At 34.9% G+C, this 22879-nt stretch overlaps 2 protein-coding genes across 2 annotated transcripts; both read right to left on the bottom strand.

Annotated features, from left to right (window-relative positions):
- Positions 1–6904: 6904 nt before the first annotated feature.
- On the bottom strand, positions 6905–8262 carry LOC107635717 (homeobox Hox-B3-like protein). The gene is made up of 2 exons (XM_016339273.3): positions 7650–8262; positions 6905–7510 (listed from the first exon to the last, which is right to left on the bottom strand). Exons 1-2 carry the CDS (start codon positions 8173–8175, stop codon positions 7281–7283), a joined length of 756 nt encoding a protein of 251 aa, XP_016194759.1. The 5' UTR covers positions 8176–8262; the 3' UTR covers positions 6905–7280.
- A 495-nt stretch (positions 8263–8757) lies between these two features.
- Positions 8758–11651, bottom strand: LOC107635716 (chloroplastic group IIB intron splicing facilitator CRS2-B, chloroplastic). Its single transcript, XM_016339272.3, has 9 exons — positions 11463–11651; positions 10704–10926; positions 10514–10598; positions 10314–10381; positions 10037–10087; positions 9880–9953; positions 9588–9646; positions 9419–9495; positions 8758–9085 (listed from the first exon to the last, which is right to left on the bottom strand). The coding sequence occupies exons 2-9, from the start codon at positions 10917–10919 to the stop codon at positions 8969–8971; spliced, it is 747 nt and encodes a 248-aa protein (XP_016194758.1). The 5' UTR covers positions 10920–10926; positions 11463–11651; the 3' UTR covers positions 8758–8968.
- Between the last annotated feature and the right edge of the window lie 11228 nt (positions 11652–22879).

Genomic DNA, 22879 nt, shown 5'->3' with positions numbered 1-22879 from the left:
CAAAATCTCTCTTATTCTTTTCTATTCTAAAACCTTTTTCTTACATTATTACATTTTGCTGGAATATATATAATCAAAATTGAAATGTATGTATTTGTTACCCTAAATAAAGTTATATGCTCAAAATAAAAATTTATGTATGTTAACCTAAACAAATTTAATAAAAATTTATACATCTTTTTTTTCATTACGTTATTACTTTCATTTAGATTAACATACATAAATTTTGATTTTGAGCATATAACTTTGTTTAGGTTATATATATATATATATTCCAACAAAATGTAATAATGTAAGAAAAAGGTTTTATAATAGAAAAGAATAGAGAGATTTTGACAAGAATTAAAGGAGAGATATAATTTTATTGAACAAATTTTTAAGAAGAAAAGATACAATTACTAATTTTTTGATTGTCAATTACATTTCTATTAAAATTAGTAGTATCAAAAAATATTTTAAATTTAATATTATCAAGAAAAAATAAAAAAATTATATAAGGACTAATTTAATTAATTTTTAAAATTTTAGGGATGAAAATGACTTACGTCTGAACTTTCAAGGACTATTTTGATTATAAATAACTTTTTTACATGTCAAGTGCCATGTGACATGCCACGTGTCATTGACCTGACACGTGGCATGCCACGTGTCACCGATCTGACATGTCAACCAATCATATTGTGACACGTGGCATTAGCCCTCCACGTCATCATATGCCACGTGGCACTTAACGTGACACGTCATCATCCAACTGACGGAATGACTAACTTTACTAATTTTAAATTTTTCGGGACAAATTTTATTATCTTTTTCTTACGGGGACTCGTTTGAAGAATAGACTATCTTTCGGGGACCAATTTGGCTATATACTCTACATAATAATTGGCCCCAAACAAGACTAGAAAGAGTTTCCTAGTAACATGTTAGTGTCATTGTTGGTAGGAGAATTTTTTTCTAAAATAGATATTTTATTTATTGATATAAATAGTTTGAACCCAATTTACATTTTCATATCCTATTAAATATGACAAAAAAAAAAATTTTAATCACGTAGGAGTACGTAGTAATCAACATGTATTTTTGTACAAAAGCCATTTGGGGCTCTATGGATTATTAGTAGACAAATAAATATAAAATACAAATGCTTGTTTTGTGTGTGATTCATAACTAACCAATTGATAAGATCAATGACAACAAGGTCAAAGTCTCTTTTGTTTTAAGCATTTTAAAAGAATGTAGTGGAAACTGTTGTTTTATTTCTAAAAATGTTGCTAAAATTTGTACATAATTTTCTCTACTTTCAAACAAAAGCAAAAGGATCAGCGGGTGGAGGTCCCAATTCGGGATCAGGGAGCATTACCCTGTTGGGCTCATACAAATTCACCTCTTCTCCAAACAGAGGTGCATATACATGTTCCACGTTATCAAACACTACCACTCCTATGCCATTTTTTCCGAAGGTACTGTTCCAGCTATTAAGGTATCGAAATATTTCTAATTCCATATTAAATCCAATAATCAAAACCGCATAGTAGCTCACAGTTTCATTTGATCTTCCTTTGCTGGAATAGATCAGACTTTCATGGTCAAAACTGTGGAAGTCACCATATATTCTAAGGAGCCAATATACTTATTTTATTTATTGATATAGATAATTTGAACCCAATTTACATTTTTATATCCTATTAAATATGATAAAAAAATTTAAACACGTAGGAGTACGTGGGAGTACGTGAATAGAAAAATAATAAGATTGAAAGTTGAATATTTTTTGTATCCATTACAAATTTAAAAATAAATTTTAAAAAAATTGTATGTACTCTTAATTATTAAAATTTTGGTGATTATTTTAATAGTAATTTTTTTGTTGCTTATATTTTGTTTGTCTCAATGAAAAAATAAGAACATGCTACTAAAATGGATTGGATGAAGAAAATATCTATGATTATAAATAATCTTTATTCTCTAACAAATAACAAGTGAAAGATTATTTAAATAAAAAAATTTTATATATATACATTCACATAAGAATTCCTGAATCATCAACAAAATTACTATATAAGTCATAAAAAGTACATAAAAAATTTTAGACTTAACTGTAGAAGGAGCATCTTTAGACACAGCCTCCCAAGAGACATGACTAAGAAAAATAAAAAAAACAAGCTTGTAAAAGCATATTATTCTGGTTTTTTTCATAATAACCAAATTTAAAATCTTATAATCAGCTTTCAAAAAAAAAATAAAGGTAAAGATCAATAAAAAATATTTTTTAAATAAAAATAATATACTTTGAGAAAATCAATAAATTAAGTACTTTATTATCTAGAATTTTTGTTGTAATAATTCATAATTAATACATGATAAAAATGCCTCTGTTTTAAACATAATAAATTCTTAAACATAATTGATTTTTTGTTTTGTGATATAAAACAATTACAAAAAAAAGTAGTTATAGAAAAACAAATTGATTCATTAATATTAATATACTTAAATAAAATAGCGTGTAAAGATGTACTCTCTCAGTTGGCACATAAGTACGTGAACAGATTATAAATTTACTAACAGAGAAAATAGTTATACAAAAACAAATTGACTAATTAATATTAATATTAATATATTTAAATAAAATAGCTTGTGAGAATGTACTCACCCAATTGGCACATGAGTAGGAGCCTTAGAAAACTTGTGCAAGACAGTAGTTACCATAAGTTCCTTCCAACTAAGGGGACCAGAAGTCCGCATCAAACAAAAAAAAAAGCATATTGTCATAGTAAATTTTAGAAGGTTAAATTTAACAGTATTTATATAATTTTTTGGAGTATTTGAGAATGCTCTAGATGGTTTCAGAATGTTCTAGAATGTTCTAGAAAGTCCCGGAATATTCTAGAAAGTTCTAGAAGACTCTAGAAGGTCATAGAGTATTCTAGAAGAGTGTAGATATATATAGAAGTATAAAGAGTGGTATGGAATAATCTAGAAACATTTAGAAAGTTGTGATAGGATAGATATTTGTAAAGAAGGTTCTGGATGATTAATCTGGACCGTTGATTAGATTTAATCCTAACTATCCATTGAGGAGGTGGATGACTATAAATAGGGGTGAGAGTTAGAATTTGTGTATGGGTGAATCATTTGTAACAAACACTTGTGCAATAAAGTGTTCTTTCCACCAAAGCTTCCTTTCTCTTGTGTTCTCTTGTGTTCTTAGATTTCTTATTAAGTATTGAGGGTGAGGCTGACTTGGTCTTAGCTCAAGAGGTTGAGTAAGTTTGAGTGCCAGCACGGTAGCGTTGGAGTGTGTCCAAGGCCGTAACAATTTGGTATCAGAGCCTGGTTCAAGAGGGAGCACAAGTCGCTTATGGGTATGGCTTCTAGTATCACCATGGAGCATGTTGAGTCTCAAAGGGGAAAGAATGCTATTCCTTCTCAATAGGGAGGCAAGAAGGTCCGTTTTTCAAGAGAGAGTTTCTGTGTTGGAGAATGTTCTATCCTCTATGGATGAGCGTTTCCAAAGGATAGAACATGATAAGGGGACCCTTGAGGCTCACGTGTTAGGAGAACTAGATGCTTTCAAAGAAAGCATGCTCCAAATCGAAGATAAGCTTGAGAATTCCTTAAAGCTATTTGAGGAAGTTCGAGTTTAGTTCGAGGAGGCAAAATCTCGACCAACCATTATAAGGGAGACGACAAAGATTGATCTCCCCAAGCCAAAGGTGTTCAAGGGCGTAAGGGACGCTCGCGAGGTGGAGAACTTCCTATGGCAAATGGAGAGGTACTTCAAAGGCCAAGGGGTGGTCGAAGAAGCAATAAAGGTACGCACTGCAACTCTCTACCTTTCTGATAATGCTACTTTGTGGTGGAGGAGAAAGTGCGTAGATATGGAAAATGGTACTTACAACATAGGCACATGGGAAGATTTCAAAAGGGAGTTGAAAAGACAATTCTTCCCTGAGAATGTGGTTTATGAAGCAAGGAAGAAGTTGAGGGAGTTGAAGCACAAGAGTACGATTAGCGACTACGTAAAGGAGTTCACTACTTTCACGCTTCAAATCCCCAACTTAGCATCAGAGGATGCATTGTTCTTCTTCATTGGTGGACTCCAACCTTGGACAAAGCAAGAACTACAAAGAAGGAATGTTAAGGATGTCGATGATGCCATCATGGTGGCCGAATCACTCACTGAGTATTATAGGGGAGACTCTAAACCCAAGTCTTCCTCCAAGCCTAGTTCTGCTAAGGTGGGGGAGACAAGGGGAAGAATTTCTCAACCAAGAAGGAAGAAAAATACTCTTCAAAGAAAGAGTACGAAGAAAAGAAGAAGGCTTTCGTGCCCAAAGGAGGATGCTTCGTGTGCAAGGGACCACACCAAATGAAGGATTGTCCCAAGTTAGGGACTTTGACATCTATCGCCGAGGAACGAGAAGCTCAAACTCAAGTAACTGAGTGTGTTGGATCTATCCAACACATAAATGCTGTGAAGGACAAAGAGGCAAGCACTGCAGAAAAGAAAGGATTGATGTATGTCAAAGCCTTTATCAATGAAAAACTTGTCATGGCTATGATCGACACTGGTGCTACACACAACTTCATCACGCCTGATGAAGCAAAGAGGCTTGGGTTGAAGATCACAGAAAAGAATGGCTAGTTCAAACCCGTGAATACCAATGGTGAACCCCTTAAGGGAGTAGCAAAAGGGGTTGAGATGACTCTTGGTTCTTAGAAGGGCCTTGTGGATTTCTCAATAGCACCCATGGACGATTTTAAAATAGTCATCGGGCTCGATTTGCAAAGAAATGCAAATATAATACCTATGCCATACTACGATGTAGTATGCGTCATGGAGAAAGGGTCTCCATGCATGGTCCCTACAGTCTTTAAAGTTAGCAGAACACCGATACTTTCTGCTATGCAACTCAAGAAAGGGTTCAAGAAGGGAGAGATTACATATTTGACTCTATTACAAGAGGAGTCAACATCCGAAAGAGAAGACTCCCTCCCAAAATTAAGGAATTCCTTGAAGAAAATAAGGATATGATGCCTCCCGAGTTGCCAAAACAACTACCACCTAGGAGGAAGGTGCACCACAATATTGAATTGGAGTCAGGAGCAAAACCGTCCGCCTCAACACCGTATAGGATGGCACCGCCAGAACTCGAGGAGTTGAAGAAGCAACTCAAGGATTTGTTAGATGCTGGGTTCATCCGTCCATCGAAGGCACCTTATGGCGCACCAGTCTTGTTCCAAAAAAAGCATGATGGTTCATTGAGACTATGCATCAACTATCGAGCACTTAACAAAGTAACCATCAAGAACAAATACCCTATTCCTTTGATAGCCGAGCTGTTTGATCAACTTGGTAGAGCCAAGTGGTTCTCAAAACTGGATTTGAGGTTAGGATATCACCAAGTGAGAATTGCTGATGGTGATGAGCCTAAGACCACGTGTGTCACGAGGTATGGATCGTATGAGCGGTTGGTGATGCCTTTTAGCTTGACCAATGCTCTTGCGACCTTCTGTACCTTGATGAACGAGATCTTTCGACCTTACCTTGATCGGTTTGTAGTGGTGTGCTTAGATGACATTGTTGTCTATAGCAATAACTTAGAGGAACATGTAGAACACTTACAAACCATGTTTAAGATCTTGCGAGAGAATATGCTATTGGAGGGGTGATGCAAGAAGGACATCCGAGTGTAATGCTTAGCTCAAGAAGTTGAGTAAGTCTGAGTGCCGATACTGTAACGTTGGAGTGTGTCCAAATCCATGACAATATGCCTTAAAATCCGAAAACAATTACTACTTTAGAATTCTGAAAATATACAACAAAGTAACAAACTTACAATAAAAGATACATTCACAATAACAAATTAAAACTTGAGAATTTATATCAATAAAAGCTTCAAACTTGCAATGAATCTAATGTAAACAAATAATTCAGGAGTACATGGTTAATAGGTCAAAAAAACTAAAACTATATTTCTTTAAATATTCATCGAAAGATTTGTAATTAAACAGTAGCAAAATGAGAGAAAGAAAGAAAGAAAATACAAGTAATGTGACGTTTTTCATAAAAATTAACGTCAAATCTTTAATTCCATGATAAACACAGATGCCAAGGATCAATATATTTTATTATTGTTTTCGATAAGCAAAATGACAAGCTCAACATAAAGGGAACAAATATCCTGAATCAAACCCTAAAAATGAAGTAAGTAACACAAGAAAATCACATAATAAAACATTAACGCAAGAAAAGCACTAAAATCATATTTCTCTATGAAAGGAAAAAACTATCTTTAGATGCATATTCAAACATGCATGGTTAGATCACTTACTCGTCTTCTCCTTAATGCAGAAGCTAAATCTTAACCTCTCTTTTATTTAATATTCTTATGCCTCCACTCATCACTTATTTTTTTTTATTAACCAACCACTAAAGTTGTTTTTATAGGCATACTCTAGGTTTTGGAGTGGTTACTAAAAACCCACCAAAATCTCTTATTTAAATTTCAAATAAGATTTAAAAAAAAAGGTTAAAGATAAGATTAAAACAGTTAAGTTAGTTATAAGTGAACGCCATTATAGGTGGACCTACAACACCCAACACTCTAAAATACTCGCTGAAAGATTTCAACAAGGATGCAAATTACAGACTGAAAGGAATCATGCAATATCCAGGAATCAACATGTATTTTTGTACAAAAGCCACTTTGGGCTCCATGAATAATTAGTAGACAAATAAATATCAGCTTGTATGTTCTGATATTAGGACAGAGAAAAAGGAAATCAGAAAACGAACCAAGGAGTGTCTCTTTGATCATGCAATATCGATGTAAACATAAACAAATAAGGAGCGATCAGACAATATCAAAGGTTGTTCTTGTTTTACTTAGAAGAATAAGACCCTTTCAAGTTATAATGGAAACAGCATTTTTACTCATTTATTATATTTGAAAAACAATACACTTTTATCCATATCCTCAATCTCAGATACAACTTACACAATACTGCAAGTTTCTTCCAAAAAAGAATAGAAACAGAAAGAATATATGTAGGAAAAAAACAAAAACCAGTGGAGGCATCACCAAAATCCAAAGCCTTCTCACAAACTCAAACAACCAACAAAGGGGGGATCAAAAGAATTCCATCACCATAGCCACCAAGTAGGCTTTTTTAAGTTGTGGAATGTTGCAGTTGTAAACTTTCAATCAAATTTATGTGACTACATCAGCTGCATTTTCTTTCTCCCGTGGCAAACTGTAATCACAATTTAAAACCACCTATAATTGTCTGTACCCCAAGACAGTTCTTCCCACCACCCTGCCACCATTGTTCCTTCCTACTCCTCTGCTACCTTCACCATTGATAGCATTAGCAGTGGCAGAAGTGAAATTCCTGAGTTCATCCATAGTTGCATAACTCTTTCTTGCCATCAAAATCCCACCACCCTTCTTCTTCTCCCCTGCATTTGCTGATTTACTCCCTCTCGAACTCGACGATAACACCCCACCTGAATTGTACAAATACAAATACCAGAATTGAATAAGAGTATAAGACACAATAACACAATACCCAGAAACTCAAACATAGCAATTTGATGAAAAGATTTGGTCTTTCAAAGAGAGCTATCAGTATATTATAGAACACACCTTTGGAGTAGTAACTCTTTGATGGCGGTGTAAGCTCCATTACTGAAGGTAATGCATTCACTGGTTTCCGATTCTCCTTCCTCAAGACAGCAGAGAAATCAGGAACAGATTGAGCAAGAGCGGAAGCAGAAACAGAGGAACCTTTTCTCAAACCACTCTGAAACTTGACCTGTTTTCTTGGTGGGGTTGGTAGTTGTTTGGGTTCAAGTTCCTCACTTTCCTCTTCCTCTCGCTCTTGTTGCCTCGGGTACTTCATTCTAAGCTTCCTTTCTCTGAGTTCAGCGTATGCTTCGTATCTGGGTCCTCTCTCCATGTCCTCCATGATGATGAAGCTCTGTGTTGTGAGACTCATGGGGAGAACAGAGTGGTTCAAGATCGAAACAGAGTTGTTATTGTTATTGGGATTGAGGATGAGAGAGATTGGGTCAAGGGCGTGGAAGAGAGAATCGAGAGAAGGATTTGGTTGATGATGGTGGGTTTGTAACGTTTGTTTAAGAGAGACGTTGCTCTTTGCTATTGTTGCCATTGCTGTTTTCTTTTGTTCTCTCAGATTGGTTTATTTGATTAGGAAATGAAGAAATAAAAAATAATGCTTTGCTTTTATTAATGAATATAATATTTGATTCTGTAACGGTCTAATAAATTTATAAATCTATCTAGGCCAAGAGAGAGAGAAAGGAGGGGTTTTTCACTTTTTCAGTTTTTCTTATTAACGTTGCAAATGGGATTGGGAAAGGGTCCCATTTGTTGTTGCATTGAAGAGTCAAACTTCTATGGTTTACATTGGATTCTATATTTACTACTTAATTAATTAATATCATTATTACCAATTATTGCTACTAGATGGGAGATAATAATGATTTATGAACACGTGGTAAAAATACTAGGTCTTAAAACTTTATAATGAAATTGGAGGCATGAAATTTTTATTCATTTATGGGTTTTATTTGTTTGTTTTTTAAGTCATGTGTGTCTATTAACTCTTTTTATTAGTAAATCATTGTTGTTAAATTAAGGAAAAAAAAACCTTCTAGTTCGTGCTTTTTGTGTTGATTGTTTTACTTTTACATACAGGCTACCAATTCTGTGAACTGGTCCTAGCAGCAACTAATTTTTCTCACCATGAAGCTCAACTATCTGCTTGAGCCAGAATATAAACAACAGTGTGCTTTACAAATTTACATCTCAGCATGTGTTATTTGTATAAAATTGCTACCAAGCATACACTTCATGAATTTCATCTCTCCCCAAATTTTGTGGTTCAGTTGAGAATAATACTACATAGCTATTATTTGTTCATTTCTATAATTTATGAAAAATTAAACCTTATGGTACTTGTATTTTTGCCCTAAGTTGAATCTATAGACATGGTTATTAAACCCATTTAACACTAGGGTCCTCACTGCTTCAACTCCTTGATCCAATGAACTATCAATCTGTCAAAAACATATAATATTTTCATCAAAATTCAATCAAGGAAGGGAAAAAAAGGAAAATAAGTTGCGACAAATAATAAAATAATCACACAACTTCGAGGATTTTACTCCTCGAACTGCATCTTGTAGGTTAGATCTGTCCAAATTTGTTAGGATCCATCTATAGTCTATTAGCCAAACAAGTTCTAAACTGTTCTCAAACTGATAGAATATATTAACTATCATAACATGAGTGTAATGTGCAAAGTATTTACAAATATAAGAAGAAAAGTGTAATGCAACAATAAAAGAACTAAACCAAATCATGCTAGGTTGAAAGCCAGGAAGTATAACCTGTTTTCGCTCCAGTGAACTGAACTTCTGCAGAAGAAAAGCTTTCACATCCATACTTCCAGGAGGATTTCCAATTCCTATAAACACAATTTTAAACATACTACTAATGGATAAACTAGATACCATAGCAAGTCATCAACTGAAAGCAGATATATGGGAAGGAACTAACCTATGGAAAGCCGAGGAAACCCGTGGGAACCATCCAAATGGCCCATTACATTTTTCAACCTGTAACAATCTAACACTTGTTATGCATGATTTCCAATCACAAGACATAAAACACAGAAATATTTTACAATTTCCCAAATATATCATGATTCATTTCAGTCCATTATTGTCAATTAGTTTAAAGATGCTTGTTAATAATTAAGTAATATTGAATCATATTTATCTGATGCACGAAAAATCATCATGATCACAAATTTATAAACCATGTAATGAAACAATTCAACAAGCATTACCCATTGTGGTAACCATGTCCTCCTTTAGGTTGAAGCCTTAAAACACCATTTGGAAGACTCATTTCATCATAAACCTACACAAAATTTCCAGTAACTTTTAAGGAACTTGTAAATTGTCATCATTGACTACAACTAGAAGTAAGGTTAGAAAACATACTACTAAAATATGACGAAGGGGTACTTGATAATATGCAGCAAGAGGCCCAACCTTTAGGAATATTAGAAGTAAGAAAAATTAGGAAAATAAATGAGAAAAAAGGGGTAACAATTCATAAGTCATTTGTATGAATGTGAGACACAAAAGATGTAATACCAACGTATACAAAAAAGTAGTAAATCAGATATATTGTTGACTTGAGTTATTACCAATTTCACTAAGTGTGCATGTATGTATCATAGAAAATCTAGCAATTATGTGATGAAATGAAACTAACCGATTCACCACTAAAGTTCATGTATGTTTGAGGCTTTGCAAGCAAAATTGGTACATCTCCTATAGAACCTATACAAGATAACAGAAGAAAAGGCAAATCAATGCTAAAGTTACCAAGATAAATGAAGCCGATAAATTTGGAGGAGGAAAAGAGGGGGAAAATATTAATAAGAATAAAATCATTGCTGGGCGATGATTTACCTATTCCAATCAATGCCTTAGACTGTATTGTGTTCATCCGAATCCCTTCTGCTTTAGAAATGTTATCGATTACTTCAAATCCCACCTAACAGATAGGGAAAAAAAACAAACAAAAGATTCACACATCAAACCATGAGAAGATTATTGTGCTTAAGAACTTTCAAGAACTGCGTGGTGAATAACTAATTACATTGTGCCTAGTTCCATGGTATTTACTTCCAGGGTTACCCAGGCCTACAACAAGCCAAGGAGTATACTCCACTTTAGTAGCTCCATTCTTTGACTCTGGTACCGAGCGAACCGAAAACCTCACTCTAACCAAAGCCTTTGTTGAATCACGAGGACAATGAAGGTTCCTGGGACAGCTCAAACAAAAGCCAGGGGCAGGCGATGCTGCATGCAACATCGATATACTGAAAAAATCAAAGAAATGATACACAATGAATAAGAAACATGAAGTCCTTATGTTACTCTCAAAAAACAGCACTTAATTATCTTGAAATCATTCTAAGCTTAAATCCAAATTATGAATAGTACATAAACAAAGAAGAAAGACACAATATACCACCCAAAAAAAATGCTTTTTTTTCTTTTTTTTTTTGCAATTATACTTCTGAAATAAAAGGAACAAGAACACAGCACTCCTTAATTAGTGCATCTTTGCAAGTCCTGTTGCAGGACCATAATACTATCTATTGAACTATGAAGAAGAAGAGCTAACCCATCCACACAGTAGTTGGCCTCACGGGAAATGTATTCTACCCTTACAACCCATTCTCGTATTAAGCATTTCATCAAACACGTATAAAGCACGGCACAAACTCAAACAAGCTTCAAAAGAAAAACACATTAACTACTCTTGGAATCGTATAATCTCTCATGTCTCATCACACAGCATCAACAAGACTCTCATAGCAAGCAAAACGGCGGCGAAACATCCAAGACTTACAGCGAGGGAAGCAGAGGCAAAGAGGCAGAGGTGAACGGATTGTGAAGGTTGGAAGAAGCAGAGCGGAAGAAGGCGGCAGAGGAGAACAGAAGTGCGCTGTTATCTCCGTCGCCGGCGGTGTTGCCGTCGCCGATACTAGTTGGAGAGTGGTGGTGGTGGGTGCTTGTCTGCTTGATAATGGATAGTGGAAAAGGATGATATTTTTATTTTTTAACGTAATGGGCTCAGTTTTTTGTACTAAGCCTTGAGGTTGAATTGGGCCTTAAATTTTTAAGTATTGGCCCATTCTTTTATTTACTGTAAATGTAAATTGGGCCTCGAATATCGAGGCCTAAAGATACAAAAGATGAGTTGACGTCTGTAACATAACATGATATCTCAGCATATGCACAACGTGAATTTCTTGTTCAATCTATTATCCCACATAAGAAGACAAAAGTTTAGGCTAATTTTTTTTGAAATAGACAAACATGACCTGTTATTTATTGGTGTAGAAAAGTCGAGTGCTTTTTACTTTTGTTAATGTGGATATAAAAAATTTGAAGATCATATTTCATAATAAATTTTTACAAATTCACAAATCTAACCTTTAGATTTGTAATTTTAAAATAATAAAAAATTTATTAACACAAATCTGATCTTTTAAATTTATGATTTTAAAAAATATAAAAAATTATAAACACAAATTTAACTTTTAAATTTTTTTTTAAATATAAAATTTGATAATTAGATTTTTTCTACTTCTCTTTTACAATTTTATAATGCATTCTTTATTTATGATACAATAAAACACATATTTTTTTCAAATATTAAAAAGAAAAAGTAAAAATTTTATCATAATAAATAATTCTTGTATAAAAAAATTAAACAATAAATCATTTCGTTTTATTTTAGTTGTAATTTAATGTTGTAGTTATGTACTTAATTATGTTATTTTAAAGAAAAATACTAGAAAGTTAGTAGAATTTATTATTTTTTGTCAATAGTTAGTCATTAAAATTTAAAGTGTAAATTAAAAATATTTTTTAAGATTATTAGACTAAAAAAATTATAATAATAATAAAAAATAATAACTTCAGCTAATTTTCTAGTATTTTTCATATTTAAATACATATACTCTTTTTTCTTTAATTATTCAATATGGAATATTTATTTATGTCGCCATAAAAAATTAGGCTTTTTTATTAAAATAAATAAAAGGAAAAAATTTTAATTCCCTAATTACGCATGTCTAAAAATAATTTCAAGAATACAAAGTCTCATGCCATGTAAATCACCCACGAAATGAGTTTGTATACCAATTCAAGGGAGCCGCCCACGAAATGGGCCACGGATCCAATACACGCACCACGAAATGGGCACCTCAAGTATAGCGTCCGCGGATTGTTGCAACTCTAGGGTGGTACTCTCTTATTTCACTTAATAAAACAAGTTGCAAAGCTACACAATCCTAGTGACAGCATCTGAAGGAATAAAAGCTTCTAGTTCTTCTAACTGTTAAGTATTAACATTTAAATCATCTCTTAAAGAGGGAAGAAAAAAAGCGTTGAAGCTGCTGCGAGGAGTGATGGCGAATTACATACTGGGCTGACCCAAAGCTTCTGTTAGTGTAGTGAACATTTGATCAGTAATGTTGTGCTTATTATGTGAACTATCTTTCTTTAAATAGAGAATATTAAGGTTTGATCTTATGTTAGATTTTGGAAAGTTGAACTTCCATCATGGAAATAACAAGGAATTGCTAGTTATATAACTTAGTTCTGATCTCACTGTAAAAGCAAATCAATTTCATTTGGTGGCTCCTTGATGATGATGATTCCAAGATTTATAATATTACATTATTACCTAATACCTTCTGTTTTGTTGAGGTATATATGATTGGACTGTTCTGATTGTGAATTATAAATATGCTAACTGTCAAGTTCTTAAGTATGAATTGTAATTTTGACTAATTAAAATGAGGTATTATATTTAGGTACATTTGTTTGTTTGTTTGGAATTTTAACTGGAATCCTCCCCAAGTTAGAATTCGTTTTTGCAAAGGTTCAGACTAGTGCTTCACGCTTGTTTGACACTCCTATCTGCCCTTGTCGCACTGCCACTGTTTATAAGAGAAGTGGCATAATATTAGTATTGAGTGAAATAAGAGAGTGCCCAAAGAGACTAGGTTCCATACTACGATTCGCGCAGTTGCATCAATTCGCGGACGCTGTACCTGAGCCCTGAGGTGTTTATTTCGTGGCTGCTGTCCGTGTATTGGATCCGTGGCCCATTTCGTGGGCGGCTCTCCTGAATTGGTATGCAAACCCATTTTGTGAGTGATTTATATGACATGAAACTAGGTATTCTTGAAATTATTTTCAGGCATGCTTAATTAGGGAATTAAAGTTTTTTTCTTATTTATTTTAATAAAAAAGCCTAAAAAACTAAGGGAGTACAAGTAATCAATTTTCACAAGGGAATGTTTCTTCTTTGTGTGATTATGTCTAACTTTTTCTTTTTCTGTCTCAAAATTATTAGCCTTAAAGAGTTTATTTAGTATGCAAATGCAACCAACGCAAATGACAAATCAACCATCAATTATGACTTTATTTTCTCCAGCTGAAACTTGAATATTAATAATGAAAATGTCTTCCCTCTTCAGCTGAAACTTGAATTAAAGATTACAGCAAAATGGACAAATATTGGGTTGAATTTAATACTATATTTAGCTAGAAATGGAAGAATAATTCATATAGAAGCTAGTAATTTATGTTTGATATTAAAAAATGCAGCAAAAAACTTTCATAATTTATTACTTAACGAAAATGTACATACATGAGAGAATGGTGAATTCTGTGGTGGTTTGGATAAGATGGGTAAGGATGACCAAAGTTTGACTGACTAATGATGTGCAGACACTTGGCAATACGGGAATCTGAGCATTGTGATTGTGTAAAGTGCGGTAACTTTGAATTGTTTACCGCAAGGACAGTTTGGGAATTTTGCCTATCAAAAATTTATTTCTGCAACCTGGGCTAAGGCTTGATGGACAAAAACTAGTATCTTTAAAAATTATTGTTTGTCCAAAAAAAGGGAGGAAAATGAATGTATCTCATTTTTTAATAGAAGAATAGAAATGGAATTTTTTTTGGGTCAACGGCTATGTCCATTAACCCTATTCGGATACCCCAAACCCACCCACCCACCCACCCATTCCCCAATCCTCATCCCTTCTTCAAATTCCCTGGTTCCCTTCCCCTACTACTAGTATAAATATGGATATGTATTTTTTTTTTGTTAAAAAATTGAATTGATTGAGTTGAGAGTAACATGTGCATCACGGTGGGTTTATTGTCATAGTGGAGTTTTTACCTTCAGGATTGGTGATCACATAGGTTCACTATAGTGGGGTTATTAACCTTCATGACGATTGGTGACTCAAATGGTTCTACGCCATCTTCGTTCTCTATTAAGCTCTCATTCATCGTCATCTTAAGCTCATCTTGGGGTAGGCATTTACTCGATAAGTTACATTGTTTTATATTATTTGGTTCTTGGTTATTTTTGCCTTTTTGGAGTTTTCTTTTGAAACCAGAGTCTAATTTAAGCATTCTTACGGTGTTATTAATCTGTAGAAAACTGAATCGATTGTGTTGAGAATGAGGGGTGCATCATAGTGGGTTCACCATAGTAGGGTTGTTACTGAAGAAAATTTCATTCTCTAAGCTGTTCAATGTTGATGGTTTGATGAACCAAAATGGATTAAGAGAGGGAGAAAAATAAGTTCTTCTATTGTTGAAGAGAATAAAAAATCTCCTTAGAAAAAATTTGTTGAGTTATTACACCTTCTATACTATGTATTCCTTATGTACTCTTACTAACAAATAATTATAATGGTAAACCTATTATTGAAAAAAAATAATCTAGGTAATACCCTCGGCAAGTTAGAATTGTGTAAATCTAAATGTGAGGGAGAGAGAAAGAAAAGGAAGGCTAAGAGTTATTATAGGAAAGTTTTATTTCTATCCGTTGAAATTATAGCATATAATCACTATATAAACGTTTGTAGAATTTCAATTCAATCATCATCAACAATAACAACTACATTCATATCTTCTTTTCATATTATTATTATTATTATTTTATTTTATTTCCTTTTCTCTTTAGTAATTATATAGCGAGTGCATTATTGTGAGTAGTGTTCAATTTCATATTACTTTGTAGCTATTAGAAGTCAAAATTCTGCTGCAAACTCAACAATTGGTATCAAGAGCCAACGTTATATTATTCATTATTTGAGTGGTAAAATTCAATTTTGAATATAATGGCTTCTACTAGTAGTAATGTTAAAGTAGGCAAATATGAAATCGAGAAGTTCAATGAAAAAATGATTTTTCCTATTGGAGGATACAGATGAAAAATCTGCTTATATCACAAAAATTACACAAGGCACTGGCAGGAAAAGAGAAAAAGCCGGAGGAAATGAAAGATGAGGATTGGGAAGAATTATATCTTGAGGCGCGGGCTGCAATAATCTTATGCCTTGAGAGGGATGTTGCTGTTTTGGTAAATGAAGAAGCAGCTGCAGCAGGCGTTTGGTTAAAGTTAGAGAGTAACTTCATGACGAAGACTCTAACTAATAGGATCTACTTAAAATCCAAATTGTATACATGCAAGATGGAGGAAGACACCTCAATCCAAGAATATATCAATAAGTTTGATAGGATTATATCAAACTTAAAGGATATAGATGTCAAGGTTGATGATGAAGATCAGGCACTCATATTGTTATTTTCATTACCAAAGTCCTATGAAAATCTAGTACAGACATTGATGCTGGTGGATGACACTCTGACCATGGATGAGACGAGGGCATCACTTTTAGCAGATGATCTACGTAAGGTTGCTACAAGTGTAATGTCATCCTCAAATGGAAGAGAGTATAATGATCAAGCACAAGGATTGTTCACAGCTAGAGGAAGGACTAATGAAAGAGGAAAAGGTAATAAGCGTGGAAAGTCAAGGCCAAAATCTAGACCTCACACGGAGAGAACATGCTTTAAATATGGTGAGCCTGGACATTTCAAAGCAAATTGTCCAAATAAAAGGATAACTTTCAAGAAACAGAACAATGACAACCCAAAAGAAAAGCAAGAAGCAAGCTACGTCTCAAATGATGAGAAAGATTGTTACTCTGTGACAGAACAATCTTATGAAATCTTCGATAAGTGGATTCTTGATTCAGGAGCATCTCACTATATGTGCCCAAATAGGAAGTGGTTTACTACCTATCAAAGCATAAATGGTGGCACAGTTTTAATGGGCAATGATCATGCTTGTAAAACTGTGGGGTTGGGTACTGTAAGAATCAAGATGCATGATGGTGTCGTAAGAACCTTAAAGGATGTGAGACATATTCCAGACTTGCGAAAAAATCTGATCTCCATAGGTTTGTTGGAGAAAAATGGTTGCAAAATAGTTGCAGAAAATGGGGTACTGAAAGTTGTTCGTGGTTCTTTGGTAGTGATGAAAGGAGTTCGTCACGGTAATCTTTATTCTCTTTTGGGGACAACGGTTATAGGTGAGTTAGCAGTTGGAATCAGTGAAAGTAGAGATCAAACAGATTGTACGAGAATATGGCACATGCGGCTTGGACATATGTCAGAGAAAGGTCTATCATTGCTTTGTGGACAAGGTTTGCTGAAGAATATGAAGAAACCACAAATGGAATTTTGTGAGCATTGCGTGTATGGAAAGGCACATAGGGTGAAGTTTTCTACAAGCAAGCACAAAAGCAGAGGGTTGTTAGACTACGTGCATACTAATATTTGGGGCATTGCTAAAGTTACTTCCAAGGGTGGTTCCAGGTATTTTGTTACTTTTGTTGATGATTATTCCAGGTATGTTTGGATTTACTTCCTCAAACATAAGAATGAGGTATTCGACACTTTTAAGCGGTGGAGAGCAATGGTTGAAAATTGAATGGGTAGGAAGTTGAAAACTCTACGATCAGATAATGGCACAGAGTACACGGATGGAGCTTTCAAGGAGTTCTGTGATCGAGAAGGCATTGCAAGACACTGGACAGTTAGAGAAACACCACAACAGAATGGAGTCGCCGAATGAATGAATCGTACGCTACTTGAGAAGGCAAGGTGTATGCGCTCTAATTCCGGGTTAGGCAGAGAATGGTAGGTAGAATCGGTTGCTACAGCTTGCTACATAATGAATCGATCCCCACATTCATCTCTAGATGGAAACACACCTTATAAGGTATGGTCAGGGGAACATGCAGATTACGAGAAACTCAGAATCTTTGGATGCACAACCTATTATCATGTCAAAGATAATAAGCTTGATGATAGAGCTAAGAAGGCAATCTTTTTGGGGTATCCAAGAGGGGTTCAAGGCTATCGCCTTTGGAGTGTAAATGATTCTAAGTTTGTAATTAGCAGAGATGTTACCTTTGATGAACGATCTATGGTAGCTTTGTCTAAAGATGTGGTGCCAGATGATGGTGATGTTGGAAAAACTTCAAATACTCAAGTAGTGGAGATAGAGTCTAAATACCAATAAATAGACTCTAATAATGTTCAGGTGGAGCATCCTAATGCTTCTCGAGATGACGCAAAGGATGAACTTGATCGTGAGGAAATTCAGCAAGAAAATGCACATGCATTACAACAGCAGCAGTAGGATTCTTTGGCATCTACTAGGCCAAAGAGGAATTATAAATTTGTTCAGAAGTTCGGGTCAAACAAGCCTTTGAGACATTATGGGCAGCAAAACTTGGTAGATTATGCACTCTCAGTGGGGGATGATGAGCCGGTCACCTTCAAACATGCTATCAAAGACAAAGATAGAGAGAGTTGGTTGGTCGCTATGGAGGAAGAGATGCAATCTCTTCATAAGAACAAGACATGGGATGTGGTTCCATTGCCCGTGGGAAAGATTGCAATTGGTTGTAAGTGGGTGTATAAAAGAAAAGAAGATCCTACTAAGTCAGATGGTACAAGATTCAAAGCTAGGTTAGTAGCAAAGGATTTGCACAGAAAGAAGGTGTTGATTATAATGAGATATTTTCTCCAGTGGTGAAACACACTTCCATACGGGTGCTTTTAAGTCTTGTCGCTCATGGTGATCTTGAATTGGAACAACTAGACGTGAAGACTGCATTCTTGCACGGTGACTTAGAGGAAGAAATCTATATGTATCAACTTGAGGGTTTCAAGGTTGAGGGTAAAGAAAGTCAGGTATGTCGCTTAAGGAAATCGCTATATGGATTGAAACAATCTCCTCGGCAATGGTATAAGCGATTTGACTCCTTTATGTTAAAATAAGGTTTTTCCAGAAGTAATTATGATTGTTGTGTATATATTCGTACGCTTCCTGGAGGTGATTATATTTATCTTCTATTGTATGTGGATGACATGCTTATTGCCTCTAAGAGCAAGGTGGAGATAGATATGTTAAAGGTTCAACTTGATAAAGAATATGAAACAAAAGATTTGGGTGCTGCACGGAAAATATTAGGCATGGAAATTAAAAGAGAGAGATCAAGCTGAAAATTGTTCTTGAGCCAGAGCGGGTACATTGAGCGTGTTATTGAAAGATTTGAAATGAAAAATGCTAAATCGGTGGTAACGCCGTTGGCTCCACATTTTAGGCTCTCTGGTAAACAATCTCCCACAACAGCAGAAGATAAGTCTTACATGGAAAATGTACCTTATACTAGTGCAGTCGGTAGCCTAATGTATGCTATGGTATGTACACGCCCAGATATTTCACAAGCAGTCAATGTTGTTAGCAGGTTCATGGCAAACCGGGTAAGGCACACTGGGAAGTAGTCAAGTGGATATTAAGATACTTGAAGGGTATCATTGACACATGTTTATGCTTTAGTGGAAAATCATGTCAAATCAGTGGCTTTGTTGATTCTGATTATGCTGGTGATCTAGATAGAAGACGTTCTACGACTGGTTATGTATATAAAATACATGGTGCTCCGGTTAGTTGGCGATCGATGTTACAAGCTACAGTGGCACTATCTACTACAGAAGCTGAGTACATAGCAGTAGCAGAAGGGGTGAAAGAAGCATTGTGGCTAAGAGGTCTTCTAGATGATTTGGGGTTGAAGCAAGATTGCGTGGATCTAAATTGTGATAGTCAAAGTGCAATTTATTTGGCTAAAAATCAGGTTCATCATGCTCGTACCAAGCATATTGATGTTAGATATCACTTCGTGCGTGATGTTATGGAGAAAGGTGACATTTCTCTTGTAAAAGTACACACGGATGAAAATCCCGCTGACATGTTGACTAAAGTGGTATCAGGAAGCAAGTTCCAACACTGTTTGAAATTGCTCAATATTGTTCCATGTTAGGCAGTCATTGTCAAATGATGCAACCGAATACGAATACCATTCTTTGATCGTCCAAAATTTGTGTAGATTTCAAATTATGAACGAGGTGGAGAATTGTGAGGGAGAGAGAAAGAAAAGGAAGGCTAAGAAAAGGAAGGCTAAGAGTTATTATAGGAAAATTTTATTTCTATCCGTTGAAATTATAGCATATAACCAATATATAAACGTTTGTAGAATTTCAATTCAATCATCATCAACAATAACAACTACATTCACATCTTCTTTTCATATTATTATTTTATTTCCTTTTCTCTTTAGTAATTATATAGTGAGTGCATTATTGTGAGTAGTGTTCAATTTCATATTACTTTGTAGCTATTAGAAGTCAAAATTCCGCTGCAAACTCAACACTAAACAATCCTAACTTGAAAACATTAGCAAGAAAAGGACCCGGTGGCAGAGTTTTGGTAAGAAAATCAGCAAGTTGATCATTGGAACGAACTGGCATAAGATGAATGAGACTAGACAAATGCTTTTCACGAACAATGTGGCAGTCCACTTCAATATGTTTAGTTCTTTTATGAAAGATGGGATTATTGGCAATGTGAATGGCTGACTGGTTTTCACATAATAGAGTAATAGATTTTTGAAGCGGCAAACCAATGAAATCCATTAAAAAAGATAACCAACTAGCTTCACAAGTAGCAACAGCAAGAGACCTATATTCAACTTCTGCAGAGGACTTGGCAATGGTGGTTTATTTCTTACTCTTCCAGCTAATGAGAGAGTTCCCAAGTATGAAGCAATAACCGGAAACGGAGCAACGAGTATCGGCACAGGTAGCCCAGTCAGTGTTGGCAAATCCAGTGAGATGCAGATTAGAAGTAGAAGAGAAGAAGAGACCAGTTGCAGGTCGGCCTTTTAAATATCGGAGTATGCGAAAAGCAGCCTGTAGGTGAGAAGTAGTTGCACAATCCAAAAATTGGCTCAAACGTCCCACAGCATAAGAGATATTGGGTCTAGTGTTTGTGAGGTAAAGGAGTCGGCCGATAAGTTGTCTGTAAACAGTGTTGTCTGTTAAAATGGTACCTTATTCCTTTGAGAGTTTTTGACTATAATCAAATGGGGGTAGAGAGAGGCTTGCAATCTAGATAACCAAAATCCCTGAGAAGGTCCATGGGGTACTTCCGCTGATAAATGTGAATTTCAGAGTTAAAGCGTGCTACTTCCATTCCCAAGAAGTATTTGAGATCACCAAGATCCTTTATTTTGAATTTGTCATCCAAATTTGGCTTGATGGAATTGATTTCACCAATGTCATTCCTGGTTAAAAATAAGTCATCAACATATACTAGAATGACAGTGAAGCTTTCAGATTGTTTCTTGATGAAGAGTGAATGATCATAAAAAAACTGCTTATAACCAGCATCCACAAGAGTCTGAGTGAGCTTAATGTTCCATTACCTGCTTGCTTGCTTAAGCCCATATAGAGACTTTTGCAATTTATAAACCAAATCTGGTTGTGATACAGCCAAACCAGGTGGTATCTTCATATAAATTTCCTTGTCCAAATCTTCATGAAGGAACGCAGTATTGACGTCCAGCTGTTTCAAATGCCATTTCTTTGCTGTTGCTAATGCTAACATTACTCGTAGGGTAGTCATTTTGACAACTGGACTAAAAGTATCACCATAATCTACTACTTGCACTTGAGTGAATCCTTTTGCAACTAGCCTCGCTTTGTGCCTCTCTATGGTGCCATCGAGATTGAATTTTACCCGAAAAACCCATTGGCAACCTACAGCCTTCTTGTCTTTTGGGAGTTCAGTGAGACACCAAGTTCTATTTTGATTTAGAGCTTTCAATTCATCTTGTATTGTATTTTTCCAACATTCATGTGCAGCAGCTTCCTCATAAGTGCTAGGTTCTTGATTTGAGGTGATGGCTAGAGAAAGTGACTTATATTTTGGGGTTAGTTTTTCATATGACAAGTGTTGTGAGATAGGATATAAAGAGTTAGAGTTGGCAAAGTTGCTAGAGTGAGCTGTGTGGGTTGTCATACAATGATAGTCATTCAAATAAGCAGGCGATTTCTTGACTCTTTCAGACTTTCTAGTAATGCAGTCATGTGTGATGTCAGAGTGTTGTGATGCAGGTGCATTGTTAGTGTGTGGTGTGGTAATGGGTGCAATAGTGTGTGAGGAAATTGGTGAGTGCATTGAGTTGAGAAATGTTCATTTGAATATGTGAGTGTGGTATGTGTGGGTGATTGCAAATGATGTGTGAATGGTGTATCATATTGAAAAAGGTTCAATGCATTGTGGAGTACTAGTGGGTACCACAGAAATATCAGTGCTAGTGGAATGTAAAAAATGGAAAATGAGTTTCATAAAAAGTTACATTTTTTGATATGAAAATTTTCTTTGATTTTAAATCAACAAGTCGAAAACCTTTTGTTCCTAATTTAAAACCAAGAAAAGCTGTTTTTCTGCCTCTTGGGTCTAATTTTGTTCTTGAATTTGTTAATGTGGAGGCATATGCAAGAGAACCAAATACTTTTAAATATGAAATGTCAGGTAAGTTACCATACAAAAGCTTGTAAGAACTAGCATTATACAGGTTAGTGTTGGGCAGCCTATTAATTAGGTGAATGGTGTGAGCAACTACGTATTGCCAAAAATAATGTGAAATTCCTTATTGAAATAATAGTGTTCTAACAACACCTAAAATATGCTGGTATTTTCTCTCTACAATCCCGTTTTGCTTTGGTGTTTCTACACAAGAAGTTTGATATAAAATTCCAGTTGATGCCAAAAAAATGATTTTAGAGTGCACTCTGTCCCGTTGTCAGTCCTTATACATTTAACTTGTTTTTCAAATTGTACTCTGACAAAATTCACAAAATTAATAACCAATTGTGATGCTTCAGATTTGGTTTTCATAAAAAAAATCCAAGTGAATATGCTCTTGCCATCCACCACAGTACAAAAGTACCTATGTCCTTCATTGGAAAGGACAGAAATAGGACCCCAGATATCCATCCATATGAACTAAGTCAAAACAATCTTTTATT

Source organism: Arachis ipaensis, chromosome B4 (genome assembly GCF_059453495.1).
Source record: "Arachis ipaensis isolate K30076 ecotype BB chromosome B4, ASM5945349v1, whole genome shotgun sequence".
Lineage (NCBI taxonomy): Eukaryota > Viridiplantae > Streptophyta > Magnoliopsida > Fabales > Fabaceae > Arachis > Arachis ipaensis.
This window is presented reverse-complemented; position numbering and strand designations above follow the sequence as displayed.